Genomic DNA, 25,594 nt, shown 5'->3' on the forward strand with positions numbered 1-25,594 from the left:
ATAAATCATGCGTTTCCGGTTAAAGCCCAGGCCGTATTGCTACTACGCGATTAGTTTTGCTAACATGATGAGGCGTTAACACGTTAACTTTTCATGGTATCACAATAGACGTGTAGATATAGGCAGATCACTGGATACCCGACTGCAACGTGTTGAAATTCATGCTTTCAGCAATGGCTTGCAGTGAATTAGACCCGTCGGAGTTAGGAACAAAACACCAGTGAGCTGTTACATCTCAAACTGATTTTTGTTTACTGTGGATGTGTTTGTTCTTTGATTATATTCACCAGGGTTACTGGCAACTGGATTTTAAGAATTTATTCACTATTGAGGACTTTCTGATCTAGAACCATCCATCTTTTTTATTAATAAGCAAAATTGTTCCGTATAATTTTCCAAACTCCTATCTACACGATGTAAATTAGATAAATAAATAGCGCTATACAACAATATATAGTGCTATATATATATTATTGATGTGGAAGTCTGTCATCACTGGTCACTCGCAAATAGGTTATGCTGTCAGCTTGTGTTCTAACTATAATTGCTGCAAATAGATTGACTGGTTGTCTAAGAAGCTCAGTAGTTATTTTTTTCTACTAGACAGGTGTTGCTGCAAATAAGTAATAGGCAAATAGTAATAGACAGCAATCCAACGTGATGCTCAAATTAGTATGGGATTTGTAATACTGCTGCTTTCATAAATTAACACATCTGAGACGATAAGACATAAATTAAGGGTATACAGCGCCATCAGGCCTACCAACCCAAGAGTGGGGCAATGCGTGAGATTTAGTTTTGGGGCAATTGATGCATCAATGATAGTGTAATAATATGTATTGTAGTCAAATTACCTGTGTACTGGTATCGTAGTAAAGGTCAGAGCTTATCGGAAGGACAGGGACTGGCCGGCCAGGGGAGGGGTACTAACTCAAAAGCGTGATCAGAATCTCAATTTAGTTCGTGCTTGTAGTCTACTTGTTTATTGCGCGCGCTTCCACTGCGGCTGTCTTTGGTGGTCTGGCGAAAATGGCAATTACCGAGCATTAAAATGTCACGTGTACTTAATTAATACCATTACATCTTCCTTCCTAAGCATGATTGACAGAATGAGTATTTTTCTTAATTGAGTATTAATAGTTTAAGTGTAGCCTTGGGACATATTAATAGGTATGGGTTAAAAAGATAACAAATGATTAGTAGCTTAACAACTATTTACAGGGGTAAGGAGTGGCCAAGGCCGACTCCCTTGGAGTGGGCCAAACGCCTACTCCATGTGGAAGTCCTTGTACCTAGATGGAAGGACTCCGCGATTAGCTCGAGGCTGACGCTCAGAAACAGATGCAGGACCTCTGGGAGATGTCGGGGGTTGAGGCAGTATTTCAGGTGTGGTTTTGCAGGAGCCTGCAACATCACTATTATCTGTGGGAAAATACTGTGCATCAGCATTCCTAGCAGGAACTGTTACAGTAGTCATGTGAGCATGATCAGGTTTCAAGTGAACACGGTTTCTCCAGACTATGGAGTGGTATTATCTACAAGATAAGACTTGGGAGAGTCGTGATGATCTATGATTACATCCGGAGACCATTCTTTTTTTGCATCAGTCCTTATGAAAGCAGAGGCACCAGGTTGCATTTCAGTTAGAGTCCGTGCATGGCGATCATAATATGCCTTTCTCATTTCTTGGTTAGCAGCCAAAGCCTTAGCTGGTTCAACAAGTACGGGTTTGAGTAGCTCAGTTGTGATTGGTAGGTCACTTCTTATTGATCTGTTGAACAACATTTATGCCGGACTGAGTGAACATCCTGTCACTGGCGATTCTCGATATCTCAGTAGTGACTGATATACATCCTCCCCCTCTTCTTCACACTTCTTTAAAAAGTTTTTCATTGTCTGCACATAACGCTCAGCCATCCTATTGGACTTCGGATAGTGAGGACTTGAGGTGACAATGGTGAAGGACCATTCGGATGCAAACCTTTGCATGATTCGACTGCTGAAAGGCATGTTGTCAGCCAAGATCGATACAGGCACACCATATATGGAAAACACAGACTTTAGCACGAGTACCACATCCATGACAGTCTTTCTCTTGAGTAGTCTCAGCTCAGGGAAATGAGAGTAGCAGTCAACAAGTACCAGTTAGTCTTTGCTTTCATACTCCATGATATCCATAGCAACCTTGTTCCAAGGAAGGCTAGGTACCTCATGCGACATGAGTGGCTCTTTCTGTTGGCGTCTAGCAACTCTTGCACAAATGTAACAGCCCATAATCTCATTCTTTATGTCAGCAGATACTCCAGGCCAGAGGAATGACTTTTTAGCACGCTCCCAACACTTCACAATGCCCAGGTGTCCAGCATGAAGAGATTTTAACATTGATTTTCTCAGGGAGCTGGGAACAATCAGGCATTCTTCAAAGTAGAGAAAGCCATCCAGTTCATATATATCAGCTCTTATTTTCCAATAAGGCTGTAGAAGTGTCAGAGCCTGACTTCGCACTGCTCAGTTCCAGCCATCCTTTAGGACAGTCCTTAACAGTAGCATTGCATCATCTTCAGCATAAGCATGCCTCATTGTGTCAACTGTGCCAGAATCGGCTTCCAAGCTGTGAACCATTACAATCTCCTTTTCAAGGTTAGCTTGGTCGTTAGTAATTCTTTGGAGATAAGCACGCGACAATGTGTCAGCAATATAAAGGTATTTCCCTGGAACATAAGTCAGCTCAGATACAGTATATTGTATCGCTGAAGTCTCAGTAATAATCTCTATAGTCTAGGGGACACTTTGTGAAGAGGTTTATTCAGTATATGAACCAGAGGTTTGTGATCAGTTTGCGCATGTACCTTGCGTCCATATATATAGCTGTGAAAGCGTTCACAGCCAAAAACAACAGCGAGCAGTTCTTTGTCGATCTGGGGGTAATTGCACTCAGTCTCGGTTAGGCTTCTCAATGCATAGGCAACAGGTTTACCCTCCTGTAGCAGCACAGCTCCAAGACCACTCTTTCAGGCATCAACCTGCAGATGAGCATCCTTAGTTACATCGAAGTACTGCAAGACTGGTTCAGACATGAATAGGCGTTTAATAATTCGAAAGCTTTCTTGTTGCTTATTTGACCATGTCCATTGGCTATCAGTTCTCAATAGTACCCTCAGCGGTTCTATGCAGGCTGACATGTTAGGTATATGAGCTCTGAGAAAATTTAGGGTACCAATCAACCTCTGTATTCCTTCTCGATCAATAGGATCTGACATGGCATTGATTGCAGTCACTTTCTCGGGATCAGGTTGTAAACCATCTTTCGATACTACATGGCCAAGATATCGCACCTCAGACAGATTGAATTGGATTTTCTGACGATTGAACTTTACATTGGCTGCTTTAGCTTTTCCGAGTAACTTACGGAGATTATTATCATGCTCTTGTTGCGTCTTTCCAGCTACAATAATGTCATCAAAATATGCTGATACACTGGGCAAGTCTACAAATATCTGTTCAATTTTCTTTTCAAAGACCTCAGCACTTGAATGGAGCCCAAATGGAAGCCTGTTAAAGCAGTACCAGCCAAATGGAGTGTTGAAAGTAGTCAGCAGACTACTCTCTTTTGTGAGTGTCACATGCCAGTATCCATGTTTCATGTCCATAATAGTGTAATGCCGCATTCCATTAAACCGGAAAGCAATGTCATCCAGTGTTGGTATTCTGTGGTGTTCACGCTTTACAGCTTTGTTAACATCTTTTGGATCCAAGCATATTCTCACAGAACGATCTTTCTTCTCTACACATACAATGCTACTGACCCAGTTTGTTGGTTTGTCAACTTTTGAAATAACCCCAGAAGCTTCCATACTATCCAGTTCCTTCTTCACTCTATCCATCATGCTCAGAGGTACACGACGAGGATGGTGCACAACAGGCTCTACTTTCTCATTGATGCATATCTCATGCTCTCCTTCTAGACATACTATACCATTGAACACATCAGGGAACTCATCCAAGATTGAGGGATCACAAGTCACCTTATCTATACGACAGATCAATCCAAAGAGTTCAGCTGCTTTTAGACCTAAAATGGGGGGCAGATTCTCATCAACTACTTCAAAGTGGACTCCATTGCTGATACCGTTATAGTTCACAGTAAGCTGTACCGCACCAATGTTGTTGATTTTCGAACGGTTGTATCCATAAAGTTTTACAGCAGTGGGTAAAAGTTTAGCTTCCAGAGAGCGGATGGTGTTTAATGTGATACAGTTTGTTTCAGCCCCCGTATCAATCTTGAATGGAATCTTCAAGACTTTCTGCTTGTGGCTTACATTCATAGACAAAATCCAAGATTTAACAGACTTGAGATTCAATTTGCTTGGGATAGCGTTTACCGAGCCAACAAACAAACTATTCATCTGTCTCTCAGCATTGCTCTTGGGTTTGTGGCATACCTTTTCAAAATGATTTTTAGCCCACAGTTGTTACAGGTCTTTCCATAGGCAGGGCATCGGCCTTTAGCATGGCTATATCCACAATACTTGCATTCTTTGCTAGGTTTGGACTTTTTAGGTATAGCACCCGAGTCCCGTTGAACATAATTAACACAAGATTCAAGGGGCTCATTCTGTAGAGTATTTACAGCTGTGTCACTGGTACATAATCTGGACATTTGCTGTTTTGTGATTTCTACAGCGCGTATGTCATCTAAAGCATTCTGTAGGTTGATGGCCCGGTCCCTAAAAAAACGTTCTTTCAGTTTAGCATCAGATAACCCAAATACAATACGACATAGCAGCATTTGATCACGCAGCGTCCCAAAGTCACACTTGGCAGTTTGTGTTTTCAATCGTTTAACAAACATGTCAATAGACTCGCCATCAGTTTGCTTCATTGACCAAAATACATACCATTCATACAGCATGTTTTGTTTAGGGTTACAATATGCCTCGAATTTTTCTAATACATCAGTTAATACATCTCTGCTTTTGCCAACTTCATACTCAAACTGACTAAATATCTCTGTAGCCTCCTCACCGGCCTGATTAAGCAGTATAGCTACTTGACGTCTGTTAATCAGAGCATTCTTAACCGGGGTAACACCCTTCACGTCTGGCTTCAATACTAAATCAATTGCTAGCAAATAATTTTCAAGAGAAATCCGCCACTTTCTCCAGTTGTCAGAAACATTTCCCTCAAAAGAGAGCTCTCCAGGGGCTTTCAAGCCACTGCTCATCATGAAAATCCCAATCAGTCACAGAAGCAAACTACAGAAACAAAAAGCGAAACAGAAAAAAAACAATTAACAGAGCTGGATCCAAAAACTCCGGCTGCCACCATGTAATAATATGTATTGTAGTCAAATTACCTGTGTACCGGTATCGTAGTAAAGGTCAGAGCTTATCGGAAGGACAGGGACTGGCCGGCCAGGGGGAAAGGTACTAACTAAAAAGCGTGATCAGAATCTCAATTTAGTTCATGTTTGTAGTCTACTTGTTTATTGCACGCGCTTCCACTGCGGCTGTCTTTGGCGGTCTGGCGAGATGGCAATTACCGAGCATTAAAATGTCACGTGCACTTAATTAATACCATTACACATAGTATATATAAAATTTTGGAAATCGGGGCAAAAATCTCACGCATTTTCATTTTTTCTTTGGGGTGATTGCGTGAGTCTCACGCCCAATGCGTGAGAGTTGGCAGGTATGAGCGCCATTTATTGCGCCGTAAATAGTGCCATTAGTGCAAAGCTCAGAAGGATTTATGTCATAGTTTCTACCTAGCCTTTTTTCATTACTTTTCTCTCGCAACTCTTCATTTAATCTCAAGCTTCCTTAATTAAGAGGACAGTATGGTTACGGTTTTTATGATTACAATTTGTCTTATCGTTAATGTAAAACGCTCTGGTCTCTAACTATAGGCTATAAATATCGATTAGCTAATTGTTTGTGGGCTGAAGTTGCTAGACTACTGCTGCATTCAATTAGGCAAATTTTACTGCAATGAAGTAAAAGTCAAGGACAATCCAACAAAGTCAATAAGATTAAGTGCTATGTTGTAATGAGTGTTCATGTTTCTAGAATGACTTACACACTTTAGGATGGGCCTGCCAACCCAAGAGGGGGCAATGCTTGAGATTTGTTTTTAAGGCAATTGATGTATCAATGATAGTAATGTATATATAAAATTGTGGAAATTGGGGCAAAAATCTCACGCATTTCTCACTCATTTTCATTTTTTCTTTTGTGTGATTGCGTGAGTTTCACGCCCAATGCGTGAGAGTTGGCAGGCCTGCTTTAGGATTTAGTAATATGGTCGAGATAGTATTTATGTTTTATGACCATGGCCACGCTGCTGCAAGAGGCCAGCCCGGTGTTTTTATTGTAGGTAATGAAGCATGTAATCGTATAGACAACAAAAACGCATAGTATATATATAAACATAATGTCATTAACATCCCTTTCATTATCAAGTGGAGTTGTACTAACTAAATGAGTTTGTGAGTAAAGAATTGAATGATGTCAAATAAAAGTATATGTTTTGTGGTATCACTGCTCCTGATCTCTTGGATTGCTACACTTCCTAGGTGCTGGCCCGTGGAGTGTGGGTTAGCTGCTCTCAAAGACCAGTGGGCCCCCGTCAGCCTGTGCTGGGACATGGGTGTCTAGTTGTTGTGAGTCATAACAAAGTCTTTGAATCTGCTTGGATTTGGAGTTTGGATTCTCTAGCTGGTTGTGTTCTGGTGCGTGGTACTGGCATAACTTCTATTGTGCTACTTGTGTCATCAGATGCTGGTACATGTGTCACTGCTGGCTCCTCATCTGTAGCAGGGATCAATTTATCTGGTATAGGTGCCGTGAAGGCTGGTATCTCAGAAGTAGTAGGGGCTATATTGACGTCCACTCTATTTCCACTAACTATGGCATCTGTATTCTCATTCTAGATAGTGTATGATCTGTCTGATAGCTGGTCCAGTATCTTTCCATGACACCATTTGGAGGCTTTGAAGTCTTCCAGTAGTACTGGATCACCAAGGTTTAAGGTGCGCAGGTTTTTGGCTCACTTGTCATGACTTGTTTAGGTAACCAATTTCTTTTTTCTGTTTCTCTTGTAGCACTGTCTCATTTTTCTCCCTGTTCTCATTGTCAATTCCTGTTAGTAGTTAGACCTTTTGGATCTGCCCAGCATCCTCTCAACTGGTGATGTTAACATAGCTGCTGTTGGTATTCTTGTACTTTAGCAGTGCCAGGTAAGGGCTTTGAGATCTTCTCATCAGCCTCTTAACTATTTTGACTGCTAATTCGGCCTTGTCATTCGACTGTTGATGACCCGGAAAATTGGTTGTGTGGATGACACCCCACTCTCGACTTAAAGAGGCAAACTCTGCTGACATGAATTGAGGTCCATTTTTTGATTGAACCTGATGTGGTATTCCATATCCGGAGAAAGTCTTTTTACATGCTTTGTATCACTGCGAGTCAGATTTGTTTAGACGCTCCACCTTGAAAGAATCTGAGAAGTCTACCAAAATAAGGTAGTCCTGTCTGTCATATGTAAGAATATTCAGGTCAAATATGTCGTGGTTAAGAATTGCTCCCTCTGTTGTTGGGGAGCATCTATGGCGCATATTACGCAGTTGTCTGTGTGTACTTGTATATCTCTGGCCATTTTAGGCCTGTATACAGCTGATCTTGCTCGTCTCAAGGTAGCCGCTGTTCCTTGATGACTTGTGTGTAGTTTCTTGAGTATCTCTGGTCGACACTTTGTGAGAATATTTACTCCATGACCCCTATATATATTACCATCGGCTACTGCTAGTTCATATCTGTAGGAGGAATATGGCATGATTCAGGAACGTCATCTGGTTTGTTTGGCTATGTTGTAATCAATTTTAGGGTGCCTGTGATGCCAATCATTCTTCTTAGTGATTAACATTCTGCCGAACACTTGGGAATGAACTTGCTCAGGTAGTTTACATGTGCCAAAAACTGGCTCACCTCGTCGCTGTCTGTTGAAGGTGTCATTTCTTAGATAAAACTTATCTTTTGTGGATCCGGCTGAACATCGTCCTTGCTGACCAGGTGACCAATATATGGCAGTTCTTCTAGTAGGAATCTGCATTTATCTTTGTTTAACTTCAGGTTTACCTTCCTTGCCCTGGCTAAAAGCTTATCCAGCTTGAGATTGCGGTCCATGATTGCTTCTTCTTTGGTTTTTCATTTTCCATAGATGAGAATATTCTCAGCAACTACCGTGACATATTCTAGACTGTCTAGAGCTTCTGCTAGCCTTCGTTGGAACTCCTCAGGTGCTGGGGATAATCCAAAAGCCATCCTCAGCCACTTGTATTTGCCAAAAATAGTCCAGAAGGTTATTAAGTCAATTGTTGAATGTGATAGCTTTACCTGTAAGAATCCGTCTTTGACATCATTCAGTGAGAAGACCATAGCTCCGTCTAGTTCACACAGGGCATCGTCTAAAGTTGACATCGGATAATGATTCCTCTTGATGATAATGATTCCTCTTGATGACCTTGTTGAGGTTAGATGGATCCAGGCAAAGCCTCTATGTTTTGTTGGGTTTTCTCACCACTACCAGATTGCTTATCCAATCGGTAGGGTAGTCCACTTTAGCTAATTTAGCTATTAGGTATTTCTTTTGCTGCAGTGACTCTAGCTTGGCTTTCAGGTCATTTTTCATCGATTGTGGCACTTTTCTTTTGTGATTTGGCTCCTTTGATCTCGATGTCGCACTCTCCAGGGAGGCAACCTATGTCATTGAACACATCATCGTGATCCTTGATAACAACATCCAGCGTGCATCAAATACCAGATTTACCAACTCATTGTTGACTGCAAAAAGTCCCAAATCCAGGCAAGCATTAATTAATAACAAGCTCGGGTTGTGTGTTCTTAGTTCAAAGAATGTGGGGTTTATTTTCTCAACCCGAACTTCAGGAGTGTCTAGTGACTTGATAGTGCAGATAAGTGTGGTCAGGTTTGAGACTCGGTTCCCCAACTCTCTTGTAATCTTGATAGCTTAGGATGTTGCATGAGGCTCCAGTGTCTAGCTGAGATTCAATCACTTTTTTCCTGCTTCCACTTCTGGTTTCTATTGATTCTAGTAACTTCTTATGTCGTTTTGTTACCTTGACCACCATTATCGACTCATATGATTCTCATTTGTTGTCTTCTTCTGCTAACTGATGCACATTTTTAGACCTACATAGCTGATAGTGATTGTAATATGTTGGTTGTAAGTTGCTCAAGTAAGGAATATTGCTTGAAGAATTGAAACGCAGTTTATTCTTCGGAGCTCTAGACCAGAAAGAAAGTTTCAGTACAAGACACGTAGTTATGAACAAAGCTGATAAAGCTAACACATAATATAATACAAAGCTGATGAAGCTAACTCATAATATTATAATGAGAGCCACGTGATTAGTAGAGTTAGAAGGCGCTGATGCGTATAATATACATAGAATGTTACATCCTTCCCCTAGTTGCGATATCGAACTGGTTCAACAACCGCACGCCCTGATTTAGTCACTGTCACAGGAGTGTCAGTTGTGGCGGCGGAGTCAGCGAGCTGGCGGGTCACCTGGCTTGTCATCTGAGGTGGTAGACATAGTAGGTGGTGGCGGAACCACAGTATCAGCGAGATCAGGAGTCGGTACGTGTAGCAGGTGGCGACGGTTACGTCTGTATGTTTTGCCATTCTGCTGCACAACATACGATCAGGGATTGGCTGTTCCGACAATGGTGGTGTCACAGAAGCCTTTGTCGGTCTGCATACGCACGGTATCACCTGGTGTGAGTGTTGGGAGTGAAACAGCAAAGTGATCAGCGTATGATTTCTGACGAGCACGCTCTTGTGACAGCTTATGTTGCACTGCCTCAGAGTCCATGATTGTGGGTCGTAGGAGCGTCTCAGCGGTCGGTATTGGTGTGCGAGTGCGGCGGGATATGTTTCTCTGAGCAGACGAGCCCATATCCTTTCTCGGCGTGTTGCATTGGTTAAGTAGAGCCATGTAGATGTCTCCACCCTCCTTGAACGTCTTCTCAAGCAGGCATTTGGCTGTCTGAACAGATTCCTCTGCCAGTCCATTGTTGGATGCGTGGTAGGTGCTAGATCTTATGTGTTTGATATTCCACGCTTGCATGAATTTTCTGAACTCCTCTGAGCTATACGGCTGACCACAATCTGATATTAGAGTCACTGGTCTACCAAATCTTGCGAAATGGCTTTCAGTTTCTTAAGCACGGTCGCTGCAGAGGTGTCGCGAAATGTGTCAATTTCATATCAGCCTGAGAATGAGTCTACAGTCATCAAATACGTAATCGATCTCCAGTAGAACATGTCAGTGGCTACGATGCCCCACGGTTGCGACGGTACAGGATACGATAGTAACGGTTTTCTCGGCTGGTGATTTCTGGATGTCTGGCATATACTGCAGAGAGCTAGTGCTTTGTCGATGTCACTACTTATGCCTGGCCAGAATACTATATCGTTGGCATGTCGCTTGGTTGCTTCAATGCCAATATGTCCTCAATGGAGCTGCTGGATATAGTCGTCTTTAAGCGATTGAGGTACGGTAGCACGCTCACCTCTGTAGACTACACCATTCTCAACAGTGAGTTCATCACGAAATACGGCTTGATATCTTCGGCTACACTGGCCTCCTTTCTGGGCCATCCAGTCAGTATGAGTTCACTTATCTTACTGAGTACGGGATCACTGGTTGTGGCTTGCTGTAGCTCTGGATACTTCTGGTTGGTTATCGGCGTTATGGTATGTCAAAGTCTATCTGTTCGTTATTGTCACTGTCTGGTAGATAGTCGCGAGACATTGTATCAGCGAGGTATAGTGTTTTGCCCTTCTTGTATGCGATGTTCAGACGATACGGCTTCAGCTGTAGTAACATACTCTGAAGTCTCCTAGGTGCTGCGGATAACGGCTTATTCATAATCGATACGAGCGGCTGATAGTCGGTTTCTATGGTAAAGTCTCTGAACACATAGTCTCTAAATCGGCTGCAGGCGAATCTTACAGCCAGCAGTTCTTTTTCTATTCGAGAGTAGCGTTTTTCGGTATTCATCATAACTCGAGAGGCGAAACTGACAACTCTGTCGTTCTGAAGGCAGGCTGCCCCCAGCCCAAATTGCAAGGCATCGCAGGTAAGTGTCACTGGCTTATTGACGTCATAGTAGGTAAGAGTCATTGCGTTAGCGATCTTGTCTTTTATGGCCTTCATCGCTTGTGCCTGCTGTGACCCTCAGGTCCACGCTGTGTCTTTATGGAGTAGGTCATTTAGTACGGCAGTCTTCTCGCTCAGGTGCGGTATAAACTTGGCGAGATACTTGACCATGCCCATGAATTTCTGTAGTTCATCTAGATTAGTTGGGCTTGGCGTGTCGGTGATTGCCTTGACCTTAGCAGAGTCAGGTTTCAGTCCCTGATCAGTTAGTACGTGCCCTACATATCGGGCGGTTTAAATCCTACTCCTGACACCATGTAATATGTTGGTTGTAAGTTGCTCAAGTTAGGAATATTGCTTGAAGAATTGAAACACAGTTTATTGTTTGGAGGTCTAGACCAGAAAGCAAGTTTCAGTACAAGACACGTAGTTATGAACAAAGCTGATGAAGCAAAGCTGATAAAGCTAACACATAATATAAAGCTGATAAAGCTAACACATAATATTATACAAAGCTGATAAAGCTAACACATAGTATTATAATGAGAGCCACGTGATTAGTAGAGTTAGAAGGCCCTGATGCGTAGAATATACATAGAATGTTACAGTGATTATATTTATTACATCCATGACATACATGTATGTTGCCATATGCTGGACATTTTCTGGGGGTGTGGCTTGTTCCACAATTTCCACATTGTGCTCATGCAATGGAGTTACGGGATTCTGGTCTCAGAGTTCTTCTATTGAACTGCTGGCTATTGCTGGGTTCCGAACTGACATTCCTATATCCCACTGCATGTACTGCTTCCTCAGGGTTGAGTAGTTTGAAATCGTTGCTAGACAATTCACTAAGCTTACATCGCTTTATTGCGGTGGCTAAATCTAGATAATCAATTTCTAATAATTTGTGTCTTGTACGCTCGTCATTGATGCCCAATAACAGAGCTTGTTGCATAAAATCATCAAACATATCTTCAAGTTGTCCTTCTTTAGCTACTTTGTGAAGACTTGTCACAAAGTCATCAATAGATTGGGCTTTCTCTTTCATTGATAACAGTTGATGGCGTTTCACAATTTTGTTGGAAGTTTACTGACAAAACCCCTCAAATTTGTCTAGCGCATTATTTAGAACATCTTTAGATTTTCCAGTTTCATATTTGAATGTTTTGAATATCTCCACACCCCGTGGCCCAATGCATCTTAGAAGCTGAGCTACCTTGACTTTATCGTCACTGGTTGTTTTCTCTGTGGCCTCGAGAAAGATCTCCTCTCTTTCAAAGAGAAATATATTCCTCTCTGAATCTTACCCATTGCATAGGTAGGTCGCCTCTATCTTCGATTGGCTTAGGGGCAAGAAAATCCATTCATAGACTCTTGAGTTTAGATAATTCTGGTTCTCTGAGTGTTCATGAATATTTTCCTCACTCGTGGCATCAAGCTCATGTTTCTAGTAAGAGTTACACATTTTATTATTAAGTAATATAGTCCAGATAATATTTATGTTTAATGACTGTGGCCATGCTGCTGCAAGAGGCCGGCCGGGTGTTTATAATTCTAGGTGATGAAAACGTACAATCGCATAGACAGTGAATACGCATAGTATTTATGTAATATCATCGACAGTGAAGTAACAAGTGCATAGTGACAAGCGCCTAAACAGTTTGATTTGCCAATATTAATAAGAAAGCATGAAGTATGTGTTGATGTGTAGCTGTACAAAAGTTATGATAAGGACTGATAAAGTTATGCATATCCATCGTTGTGTATATCCAGCTAAAGCTATTAAAATCTTGTAATAAAGAATCTGTAAAGCAGAATATTTAATCTGAAAACCTCCCATTTGCGGGTCCAATGCCTTACCAATTCAGCCACACGAGCTTGATAGATTTGCTAGGCGATATATGTCGCTATATGGAAGCAAATACGCTTTCGGTATTGGATGCAAAGTGATGGCGCAAAGAGGAGTAGCTCTTATTAGCAAGTTCACCCAAAGTATCCATTGGCAATGTGCCAGGCTAATAGCGATTGGTAGGCAAATCTCATTCCCTCTCATTATTTATAAGCTGATTTTAATACCCTGGGAACGCCGGGTAGCACAGCTAGTCAGACTATAGGCCTATAGTTGGTGTAGTTCGGATATAACGGATGAAACATAATTTGTAAAACTTGTTTAAGATTGTTTAAACTTTAGTCATTACAATTATATTGTTCATGTTGTCTTACAGCTGGGACGAGTTTTATAAAACTGAGCTGACCAATTACCATGATCATGAGGAGACAGGAGAAGTATGGTAAGGGAAGACAATTACATATTGCTTTATCATTGCAATAAATTTGCACCTGGAAACATGTAGGTGACAGCTTTGTTCATTTCACTTGATGTATAAGGTAAAATCAAAGTTCGCCTTCAATGTATATTAGGTTTGGAATGGCGAGTGTTAGAAGAATGGTCGAATGGGTTAAACGAATGCTTCCTGACCGATCTTCATCAATATTAGACATTGGATGTGGGAACGGCATGTTACTACTGAAACTAGTATGTATTTATCCATTTGTGCCACAGATTTGTTTATAAATTTCAAGCCTTGCACACACAAAGTACATTATATAGCATAGGGATATGTAGATGCAAGCTATTGAGTCCAGCTCGTTAGACAATGCATTCGTCTGCAGCTATGCTCTGTCATAACCAACATTTTACTGGTCATAGTAGTGGTAATTTAACCCTACTACCTCAGTATATTTGCTCTGTCTTTTTTATCTTGTTTGAGGTTATATTTACTCCCATCAGATTCTCGCTAGGATGAAATTCTTCCCTATTTTTAATCCATTATTTTCAACAAAGGAATTGCCATGGCATTTTGGGATTTTCCATGCATACTCTAGAGCAGGGGTCAAGAACCTTTTTGGCGGAGAGAGCTGCAAAACCCCCATGTTTCAAAATTTGATTTAGGAGAGCCATACGTATATTTTAAATCTCGAAAATGGAAAAGGAAGGTCGACAAATGTAGTATGTTTGAGCAATTTTAGAGTATAAAAATACTCGATTCATTTTGAACATTGACGTTGTATCAAAGGTATTATGAAAAAAGTACTTTTAAGAACTTCTAATGATTTGCTGATGGCTTTGTAGTTCGGTTGATACGTGGTGAGGTTCAGCTTTATGCAGGCATTTAGGCTTCCATCTATTAAACGTGACCGCACGTTCGTCTTAATATTCCTCGTGTGCAAGGATGACTGGTCGCATGCATACTATGTAGAGCCAAACATTGTCAAAACGTGCAGCAGAATACAGAAAGCTCTTTGCTGCAGGCGCCACAACAAAAATTTGCAAATGAAATTATATTTTTATTAAATAGACGTTGTTTTCTATTTTGCTTATTATTACTGTAATTTCAGCATTGTTTTTATTATTATTATGCTAACTAAATTAATAGCAAAATTATGGATTATTTTTCCACTGATTTAGCAAAGAACCAGATCGGAATCATCAAATCAAAATCGTCAAAAGACCCACATATGGCTTGAGAGCTATAGGTTCCCTACCCCTGTCCTAGAGGGTACACTTGACGGAATATAAAAATTATCTATTGCGAAATGACGGATGCAATAAGCATTTGTTTTATCCTACCCAAATCTATAACCACAAAGTAATCTTTAGCATGTGCATGTGACATGCTAATTATTCTGTCGACGATGTGTAAGCATATATATTGAAACATCTCTGCATGCACCAAACAGTTTTGTTTTAAAGCAAGTTTTCAGTTATTAGTGAGCAGCAGTGGCTAAGTGGTTAAGGTGCTGCCAATTATGATGACTAGGTCAGTGGTGCAAGGCACATAAGTACCGTTGGTAGCATTAGGAAATGTTTCCAATCGCAATTGCTCCTGTGCCAATTCTGATCGGGTCATCGATGACCAAACCGTCTCCTCCCCCCATCCACGCTCCACTTTGGATGAGAAGGGCGGCTAGCAACCCTGCACGATTAAAAACAAATCCTGACTAAGGGCAGAGAAGCTCCTCTATGAACCAATGGCCTGCTAGCTAAACTCGCAGAAGAAGTAAGAATAGTTTTGCAAATAACACATGTAAATGTATGTTTGCTTGCATTTTTTGGAAAGTTCACATTAAAAACTACTCTTATTTGTTCTGTTGCGGGTTTAATGCAGCCAATGAAATTGTTGCCTTTTGGAAAGCTATAATTTCATTTGTACATTGTATAATATTTTGTCACTAGTTGTATGCCAACTAAAGACTAGTGGCAAATGATTTTTCCCCAGTTGTGTGGCAACTAGCTTTGCAAAAGGCTTGATGATAGCTTCAGTCACTGCTACAAATATAATATCGGGAGTTATCTCAGCCAGTAAGACCTATGGTTGTTGAATAAAGAATAATTATAATATATATTGTCTAGAGACAATAATTGTGTTTTAGTAAATGAGGATGATGGCGAAAATAAAAAGTGGTCACTAAAATAGCTGTGGCGACTTTATCGCAGGAAGTGTCACTAAAAGACTTGTAAAACTGAATCGTTCTTAGGTGTTCTACATTCGAAGGAACATGCACCTACCCTAAGACATTTATATTTCGCTAGTATTTAGTTTTGTGAGTAGCGTACAGAGTAAAATTTAACTGCACCTTAATTTCGCAGCTCTGATGAGTGCAAAAATATAGTGATGGGAAAATAAATGCAGTGGGACAAACATAATTAGAATTAGGTTCAGTTCACCGCAGGCCTGTATTCACTGGTTGCAAGTTGGGGGTGTTGAGGGGGGTGGTGTAAGCCCCCAACAGGTTTTTCTTATGTAGGGCCTTAGCCGGGCCTCTCGTGTGAAGTTTAAAAAAATTTTATTGGAAAGCATCAACATTTTTCTATTTTTTGAGATTTGTTTTGTTTCAGGTGATGTGACTGACGAGACATTTTTAAATTAAAATAGGCAAAACTTGACCGCCGTTAAAACGCTCAGAAAAAAGACATCTTTTTCTTTTGAGCGTTTTAACAAAGATCAATTTTGCCGATTTTATTTTAGGTTCATACGGAAGTTTCCGCACTTTCGCTGGGACATGGCCAAGCGGATGTTTGGTACAACTTGATATTTCGCAAACCTTTATAAAGGTTGTTAACAAGAATATTTTGCCACTGATGATGATAATAATGACGCCTAAGAACTACTAAAAGTTGATGTTTGTCTCTATGGCTTCGAATAAAGTGATATTCTACAGCGATAAAAACCGTCTCCCTAGCCGTTGGGCAAATTACTTTTCGAATAAATGATGTTGAGGTCGAGTTATCTGAAGCGATTTATCATTGCGTGGGAACGGACCAAACAAATCCGTTTGAGTTAACCTTGTGTTTGAGATGAAATGTTACATTTTATCCGAGGGCGAGTTATCTGAGTTTGACTGTACTTAGCCGCGGAAAGTTCCTAAAAAGTTGGGATGGCTCAGCCGGCCAGCTACTCCAGGGAATACGGGCCTGGTTCACCGATAAGAAAAAATTCAATTTGGGATTAGTTTGTAATTGTGAACCGCAAGTAGAATGGTGAGGGCGAGGTCGATAATGCAATTTGACCGCTCGCTGCCATTTGTTTCGCACATGAAATTTTCATGAGAGGATGACTCCGCGAAAATGTGAAAGTTAGATGAGGCGAATACATGAGTGTCCTAGGGTAGCTGGTATAGACCTACTAGTCATGGCACATAAGTTTATACCTTGACCTATACATCTTCATGATGTGCTTTGATATTGATAAAAGTAACTACTAGTGTAGTTATTCTATATTAATGTTAATGCAGTTTAGTTGCCTGTGTTTCTGTATGTACATGCATATTACAGTATCATAATTTGTTTGACTTCATTTATGTATTGTTGAATAATTAAAGAAATATGAATGTTAATATTTTTATTGTAAATGTTCTCTATTGCATTTGTGTATGTGCCTGTGCATTTGTGTGTGTGCCTGTGCATTTGTGTGTGTGCCTGTGCATTTGTGTGTGTGTCTGTGCATTTATGTGTGTAGTCTGTGTGTGGTATGGGGTTTCGTGTGGCGTGGTGGGTGGCGCGGGTGCATGAGTATGCATGTTTTTTTGTTTTATGCTATCCATTGGTTAAGTCATGTGTCAAGGCAATCGTTACTGTGCAGTTGTTGTAGACGACTCAAGTAGATTATTTTATATGCTTTCAGAGTATATTTAGAGGTTTATTATCTCTACAACTCTATATGACTGACTTGAAATGTTCGATATGGTTGGTTGTTGCAGGCTGAAGCTGAATACACTCAGCTAACAGGAGTGGATTACTCCCAACCAGCTATTGATCTTGCTGTGTCATTAGCAAAAGACAAGGCAATAAATTATGAGGTAATAATCTCATCATCGCAGATTTTATTGTGATTAGGTAATAGTTGCAGAGTTTACGTACAATCAGTTTAACTAAATCTGCAAATTATGACAAATTTTGTGTTAATTTTTTATTTAAAATTTATTATTGTGCACTCCTGTATATTTAGCGGAACATGAAGGTTTGTTTCAGATTATTGTATGTATTTTCAATTACACTCAAGTCTTCATGCTATCAAACATGACGTTTTGACTGTTTTGCAGTTTAATGTGCACTTTTAACGGTGCCAGCTAACTCTTATTAGCAGTCATATACTGTAAATAATACATGAAACTTATCTCATTTAGTGGACTCCATTGTTTAACCATAGGAAAGCAGACAACTCCATTAAGTTTCCTCTATTTAAATCAGTCATAAAAATTAGAGTGAACACCATGCGCTGCTGTTGATGTTTATTTAATAGTTGTAAGAAAATTTTTTTAGAAACACCTTGGCAAAAATTTAAGTCTTTAAAATGTTTAGTAGCTTAAATACTTTAGATGCAAAGCCAAAGGCTTATTTCTTTTTAAATTTAAAGTTTGAAATAATGAATTTGTAGGTTATTGTTACCCTATATCTACTTAGCTATGCATTTGTGTTCTACAATCTTCTCAGTTTTAGTAAAGACAAATTTTCATTAAACGTTATTTTGTTTAGTAGCCTTTTAAAATGTATCATTTATTTCCTGTATTTTAATTTTCGAAGTTTAGATTGAATAATTTCCTATTTGGCTCAGCCTTTTACAAGTTCCCGTACCTCAATGCTTAGATCATGTGAAAACCTTTTGAGCTCATCATTTTTTTGTAGCTGGTAATATTATATAAAAATCAATCACATTAGGTTTGCTGCTTATATGGTCAAGCCTTAATGTACAAATCTAGTCTTCTCTGATACCATCTTCCAATTTCGAAACCATCTTATGTAGGAGCACACTTTCGTATGGATAGTATTTGGTTTAATTTAAACTTCACGATCAATGCACCAGCTAATTTTATTTAACATTAAAACAAATTACGAAAAGCTAAACTAAATGGATAAAGTGATAATCAGTAAAGGGAGGTCATTGTTAAAGTAAATAACTTTAACAATGATAAAGTTATTATCATTGTTATTCTTATTGTTTTAAGTTGTTAAATTCGAGTGATGCGACGCTAACTAAGAGACAGACATTGCATAAGTGCGGATAAATGTCCAAGGCCCGTTTACCTTAGTCTACGTGAATTTTATAACAACATGACCTTTTTGTATTTAAACTTATTACATTTTATTATCAATTATCATCACCCGTTTCTTCATACTCACAAGCTTCTAGCTTGTTTTATTACCATCATTTCAATTTATTTCTATTGATGAATTTTTAAAACATTGATCCAAAAATGGTTAAATTTTTCTATTAAATACTGTTTTATTTCTCAAAATGTATTGCTATTTTTGCCATTACTACCACTCGTACTTGTCTTCTTGAGGTTCATAATTTCTAAAATTTAAGATGTATAAAATAGGGTTGCACGATAGCTCGATAGTCGATTTCGATAGTCGATAGTTGTCTTTCTCGATATGAATATGTTGCCTATTTTTAGCCTATCAAAACATCCAAATATATCGTTATCGAATAATAAAAAATAATATAACTCGATAGTTATTGCCCTCAGATAGCTCGAACACATTGTTAACTCGAACGGATTTGTTTGGTCCGTTCCCTCGCAATGAGAGATTGCTTTAAATAACTCGACCTCAACTTGGTTAACTCGAACAGTTTTTTGCCCAACGGCTACTATGACGGTTGTTATCGCTTTAGAATATCACTTTATTCCAAGCCATAGAGACAAACCTCAACTCTTAGTAGTTCTTAGACGTCGTTATTACCATCATTAGCAAAATATTTTCGTTAACGACTTTTCTAAAGGTTTGCAAAAATCAAATTTTGCCAATCATCCGCTTAGCAATGGCCCTCCGAAAGCTAAGAAAAGTGAGCTAACCTTCGAATAAACTTAAGAAAAATCGGCAAACTTGATCTTTGTTAAAACAATGATATACAGCCCCCTGTATATCATTCCTGTGGGCTGTATATCATTGGTTAAAACGCTAAAAAAAATGACTTTTCTTCTGAGCATTTCAACAGCGATCAACTTTGGCTAATTTTAATCTGAAAATGTCCTGGCAATCACATCACCTCAAACAACAAACCAATCTCAAGAAAAGTCTCTATTCTTTCTGATGAAATTTTTTTAAACTTTACACTAGAAGCCTTTTAATTTGCAACAAGCCATCTATGCGTTTGATTTATCTATAGTTTGTATATGTACATGTATCTACAATACACGGACTTGTGACAGTGCTCTGGTAAATTGAACGCTCTGATAACTCGAACACCTTTTCCTATTCCTTCCCACAATCCTCAATCTTTTCAGGCACGATAATTCGATAGTTTTACCAGCTGCCAAGTCACTCGATAACTATCGGTGAACTCTGTCTGCTCATTGATAATTCGATGCTATCGATGGGACAACTCCAACGATAGTCGATAACACCTTTTCAAACAACAAATGCCATCCCTAGTATAAAACGCAGTGATACTCAAATAAATACTATTATTAGAGCACCACAGAACTAAGCGATCTGAAAAGCATGTGTACATGCATATGTGTACATGTGTCCTAGTGCACAAAACTGCAACGTTTATTGAAACTTTTGGCACCGTATGTTAAAAATTATTTTCTCTATTGAGACAAATATTTGCTCCACCTTTACGTTGTGTGTCGAAAAATTCATACGGTGAGGTGCTGATAAGTCACATCTCTCTACTTGTCACAATTTACTTACCTTTCCTAGTTACAAGAAATTATTTGTTTTTAAATGTTAGAATTATCAGAAATAATAACATACCTAAAGCTGGAACAAAAATTTTTTTAGCTTGTACTATTTTATTGGTTTTGAAAATTGTTCAAACTCGCTCATTACTGTGAATTTTATATTGGTTTCTTTGAAATTAAACCTTTGCATATATTGATTGTTGTCATATACAGTGAAACTCGGATAACTCAAACTTCAAGGGACCGAGCAAAAGTGTTCGAATTATCAGAGCGTTCAAGTTATCAGAGCACTGTCACAAGTCCATGTATTTACTTATTTATTAGTAGATACATGTACATATACAAACTATAATATAAATCAAAAGCACAAATGACTTGTTTCAAATTTAATGCTTCTAATGTAAAGCTTAAAACGTTTTTATCAAAAAGTATAAAGATTTTTCTATCACTTGAGATTGGTTTGTTGTTTGAGGTGATGTTATTGCCAGGACGTTTTTTAGATTGATATTGGCAAAACTTGATCGTTGCTGAAATGCTCAAAAGAAAAGACATCTTTTTTTTTTAGCGTTTTACCCTGTGATCAATTTTGCCGATTTTTCTTGAAGTTTATGCAAAGATTACCTTACTTTACCTGGGATTTGTTAAGAGCAACACTCCGAGGCAGTTCAATTAAAAGTTTTACGAGGTTTTACGGTACATTGTATGTTAGTAATCTTTTATTTTGCTGATAACAAAAAGCCTCTATTTGCAGGCATATTATCCAATAAAACGGAAACTGTAGAAGAATCCTGAATGCAAGATAGTAGTGAACAATTCATATTTAGTTTGAGATTATTTGTGTAAAAGTACATTGTATATCACTCACGCTTTTTGAATGGATACTTATTGAATGTACCCACGTATTCTGTGTTTAGGTCAAACGATGAATAGTTTTTTTAGCTAAGACAACGTATACGTTTAATTACTTACAACAATTTTTAAGACGTTTTAAACATTCAACATTCCGACGTTGATTCAACATGGAATCAACGTCGGACAACTATTCATCACGGGCTAGCTGGGTCACGCACTCAAAGATTTTCGCCACGCAAATACAAAACAAAAACAACATGCTGTTTTTGTTTTGTATGTGCGTGGCGAAAATCCTTGCGCGCGTGACCCGGCTAGCCCGTGCTATTCATCGTATAGCAGGATAAATCAAATTTCACCAAACCTTTAGAAAAGTCGTTGACAAAAATATTTTGCCGATGGAGGTAATAACGACGCTTATGAATTACGAAAAGTTGAGGTTTACCTCTATGGCTTGGAATAAAGTGATTTTCTAAAGCGATAGCAACCGTCTCGGTAGCCGTTGGGCAAAAAACAGTTCGTTATAACAGTGTTGAGTTCGAGTTATATAGAGCCATTTATCATTGCGTGGGAACGGACCAAGCAAATCCATTCGAGTTAACCATGTGTTCGCTATATCCGAGGGCGAGTTATCCATGTTTCACTGTACTTTTGTCACATGTTGTTGGCATATATCATTGTCATATCGTTGTCATGTATTGTTGGCATATATTGTTTGACATACGAAGTAATTTCGGTAACGGTGCATCTTAGGTCGGTAAAACACGCATGCAACGCATACGCAACGCGCATACAAGGCACTAGCAACGCACAAACATTGTGGATACAGCTCGCATACACTAGCATCGCAACGAAAAGAAAACGCAACAAGGAGCTCAGGGTTGCCATTAATGAAGGCGTTGTAATGTTTTAGACCTGTTTTAAAACAGATAATATAAATAGAATACCTTGTGTAATGTTTTAGACCTATCTTATTAATAGACTATAAATATAAATATTCTGTTGGTAATGCATTGTTAATTACTTGTGTCGGCATTGTATCCACAATGTATGCGCCTTGCAAGTGCCTTGTATGCGCGTTTTACCGACTTATGATGCACCGTTACCGTAATTTCTAACATGCAATGACCAAAATTTGTCAAACATTTCGTAAGTCGCAGCAAATAAACTTTTCGAGATTGTAAAAAAACACAAAACTACTTGAAAGTGTATAAAATAAGAGTATTAAAAGCTATATATAGTGTAAGTTACAGTAAATTACACCTCGTGATTTTCTCTTCTAACCTAGTAATTGCTGAGCATAAGCTTTCCTTCACATGCCTCTGCAATAAAGTACAGTGGGCCTTCGCCATACGACATTAATTCATTCCAGTATTGGTATCGTATGGGGAAAATTTCGTCTAGAGGGGTATAGAAACCCATAGTAATTGTATAGCGCAGACAAACCTGGTGAAAACATCAATATTTTATATACATTCTGTGCATATTAAAAATTAGCAACAAAATAGTACGTTCACCTTACTAACTATAGTTACCTACAGTAACTATAGTTAGTAAGGTGAACGTACTATTTTGTTACTAATTTTTGTATTTTATGTATTTGTAAGGTGAACGTACTATTTTGTTACTAATTTTTGTATTTTTGTATTTTGTTGAAATGTATTTGTATTTTTTTTGTATTTTTATAATTTTAATTTGTAACTATAGTCACCTACAGTAACTATAGTCACCTACAGTAACTATAGTCACCTACAGTAACTATAGTCACCTACAGTAACTATAGTTACTGCAGTTACTATAGTTACCTACAGTAACTATAGTTACTGTAGGTATAGAGGTAGGTGGTATAGGTATAGAGGTGTAGGTATTACAGTAACTATAGTTACTGTAGGTGACTATAGTTACTGTAGGTGACTATAGTTACTGTAGGTGACTATAGTTACTGTAGGTGACTATAGTTACTGTAGGTGACTATAGTTACTGTAGGTGACTATAGTTACTGTAGGTGACTATAGTTACCTACAGTAACTCTAGTTACCTACAGTAATCATAGTTACCCACAGTAATTATAGTTACCTTTATAGTTACCGACAGTAACTATAGTTACCTACAGTAATTATAGTTACCTACAGTAACTATAGTTACCTACAGTAACTATAGTTACTGTAGGTAGCTATAGTCAGTGTAGGTAACTATAGTTACTGTAGGTGATTATAATTACTGTAGGTGACTATAGTTACTTACACTAACTATAGCTGCCTACAGTAACTATAGTCACCTACAGTAACTATAATTATCGACAGTAATTATAGTTACCTACAGTAATTATAGTTACCTACAGTAACTATAGTTACCTACAGTAACTATAGTTACCTACAGTAACTATAGTTACTGTAGGTAACTATAGTTGCTGTAGGTAACTATAGTTACTGTAGGTAACTACCTCAGTTTATTTCATCTATAGTGTTAATGATCTGCAATAAGATGTAACATTATGTAATGTTGTAATGTAATATTGTACAATATAATATACATGTGCAGTATAAACTGTAGGGAGCTCTTGCCTTTGAGACTGATTGTATAAAATAAACCTTGAATTCAACTTAAATGAATTAAGCTTACTAGACACACACTCAACGCTAAATTCTAGTATGTATGTTATTAAACTGCAATTGTGACATCGTATAAACTTTGATTACCCATCTATTTCTGGGTTCGTTTCAACTATAACTTATAACGATGAACTGAAAGAGAGGGAGGGAGGGGGAGAGAGGACGGAAGGGAGCATCATATATCACTTTCAGGCGTTGCAAAATGATTTCGTCGAATAGCATATTGGCATCTTTATATTCCGACGGATTCAGCACACCGACTGCCAAATTTGAATTTTGAGCGAAATTTTTGTTGATACCGTATGGTGAAAACAATGTCATATGACGGGCGAAAAAACCGCATAACAGAGTAATTGTAACCCGGGGTGCACTGTAACAATAAAAACCTTTTTTACTAATTAACACTTCCTTAATTTGGTTTTTACATATAATTCAAGCTCTTGCAATTAGTTCTACACGTGTTTATGTAATATACTGGTTTATATACTGTCTGTAATTAAGGTATTTTCTTTGTTTTTGGGCTCCGGAGTGAATCAAACAAAATGCAATGCATTCATATAGGGCTATTTGCTCCAACATATGACTACTTCAACATATAAAGCAAACATCACAATGAAATAGCTTTCTATGCCAAGGTTTGACTGTATTTGCATTTGTTTATACTTGGCTTGCAGCTGTTGATTCAGCCATAATTGGTTATAAAGTCATCAACCTGTTTATCTGATCAATCAGAATTTGTCATCCATTGATAGATTAGTTTATCAGTAAGATCTTTGAGAATTATATTTGGTTTTCTAGGTTGCTAACATTCTGCTCTCGGACTCCTCGCCGATATTTTCTCAGAAATTCTGCCTTGCTATGGACAAAGGCACTTATGATGCTATTAGTTTAACTCCAGAGACAGCTCAGCCTGATCGCCTCAATTACATCACGAATGTGCATCGTTTGCTGACTTCCGGAGGTTTCTTTTTTATTACCTCTTGTAACTGGACCAGTCATGAACTCCAATCTCATTTCGTTTTTTCTGGTAAATTTATTTTTGTGGAAGATATACCCGCTCCAACATTCAAATTTGGCGGTGCCACTGGCCAAACTGAAAGTTATGTTGTGTTTCAAGCTGTTTGACTGTTAGTCTTTGATTATGTATATAGGCTATAATATATTTCTTGAAGTGTCCACGCTAGGTTTTGTGTTTATGTGCCCCTGCACTTCCGCCATTGTTGTATTTTTTATTAAAATGGTCTAGATTGGGACAGCAATATAGCAAGTTGGTTATAAACCTGGTTTTTCACTCTTTTTTCCATAAAAGTTGGATTTCACTCCGCTCAATCTGGATTGAGTTGATTTTAAGCTTCCATTCTCATCGATATAGTGATCATAGTCTGTTTTGTTGCAAAAGCCATTCCATCCACATAGACACCCTTTTCAAAGAAACCATGATGGCTTGATTTCTGTGTGAATTCAGCGTGTTGCATTTTATTAAATCGGTTTTCATTGAATTTCTCAGACACTATGTAGTGAGGGAATGTAGCTTTATATAAACTTACATATTGCGGTGCCATATTTGTATGCATGGGTTTATGGTCTAACAGCATTCTAGGAACACAGGCTGACGAAAGCATGTTGTATAATGCATGTCCAGTCACTGAGCTTACAGGCTAAGCAGTGGGTAGTCATGAGCCATGAGGTAGAGTGACTATTTGGGACAAATACCTAGATGGCATCTTCAATTACCTGAATAATGTTTGCAAAA

The 25,594-nt window shown here is 38.6% G+C and overlaps 1 protein-coding gene across 1 annotated transcript; it reads left to right on the forward strand.

Moving 5' to 3' along the window:
* The first annotated feature begins 32 nt into the window (after nt 1-32).
* Nucleotides 33-25,119, forward strand: LOC137399978 (EEF1A lysine methyltransferase 2-like). The gene is made up of 5 exons (XM_068086267.1): nt 33-220; nt 13,414-13,479; nt 13,610-13,724; nt 17,450-17,548; nt 24,640-25,119. The coding sequence occupies exons 1-5, from the start codon at nt 162-164 to the stop codon at nt 24,964-24,966; spliced, it is 666 nt and encodes a 221-aa protein (XP_067942368.1). The 5' UTR covers nt 33-161; the 3' UTR covers nt 24,967-25,119.
* The last annotated feature ends 475 nt before the right edge of the window (nt 25,120-25,594 follow it).

Source organism: Watersipora subatra, chromosome 7 (assembly GCF_963576615.1).
Source record: "Watersipora subatra chromosome 7, tzWatSuba1.1, whole genome shotgun sequence".
Classification (NCBI taxonomy): domain Eukaryota; kingdom Metazoa; phylum Bryozoa; class Gymnolaemata; order Cheilostomatida; family Watersiporidae; genus Watersipora; species Watersipora subatra.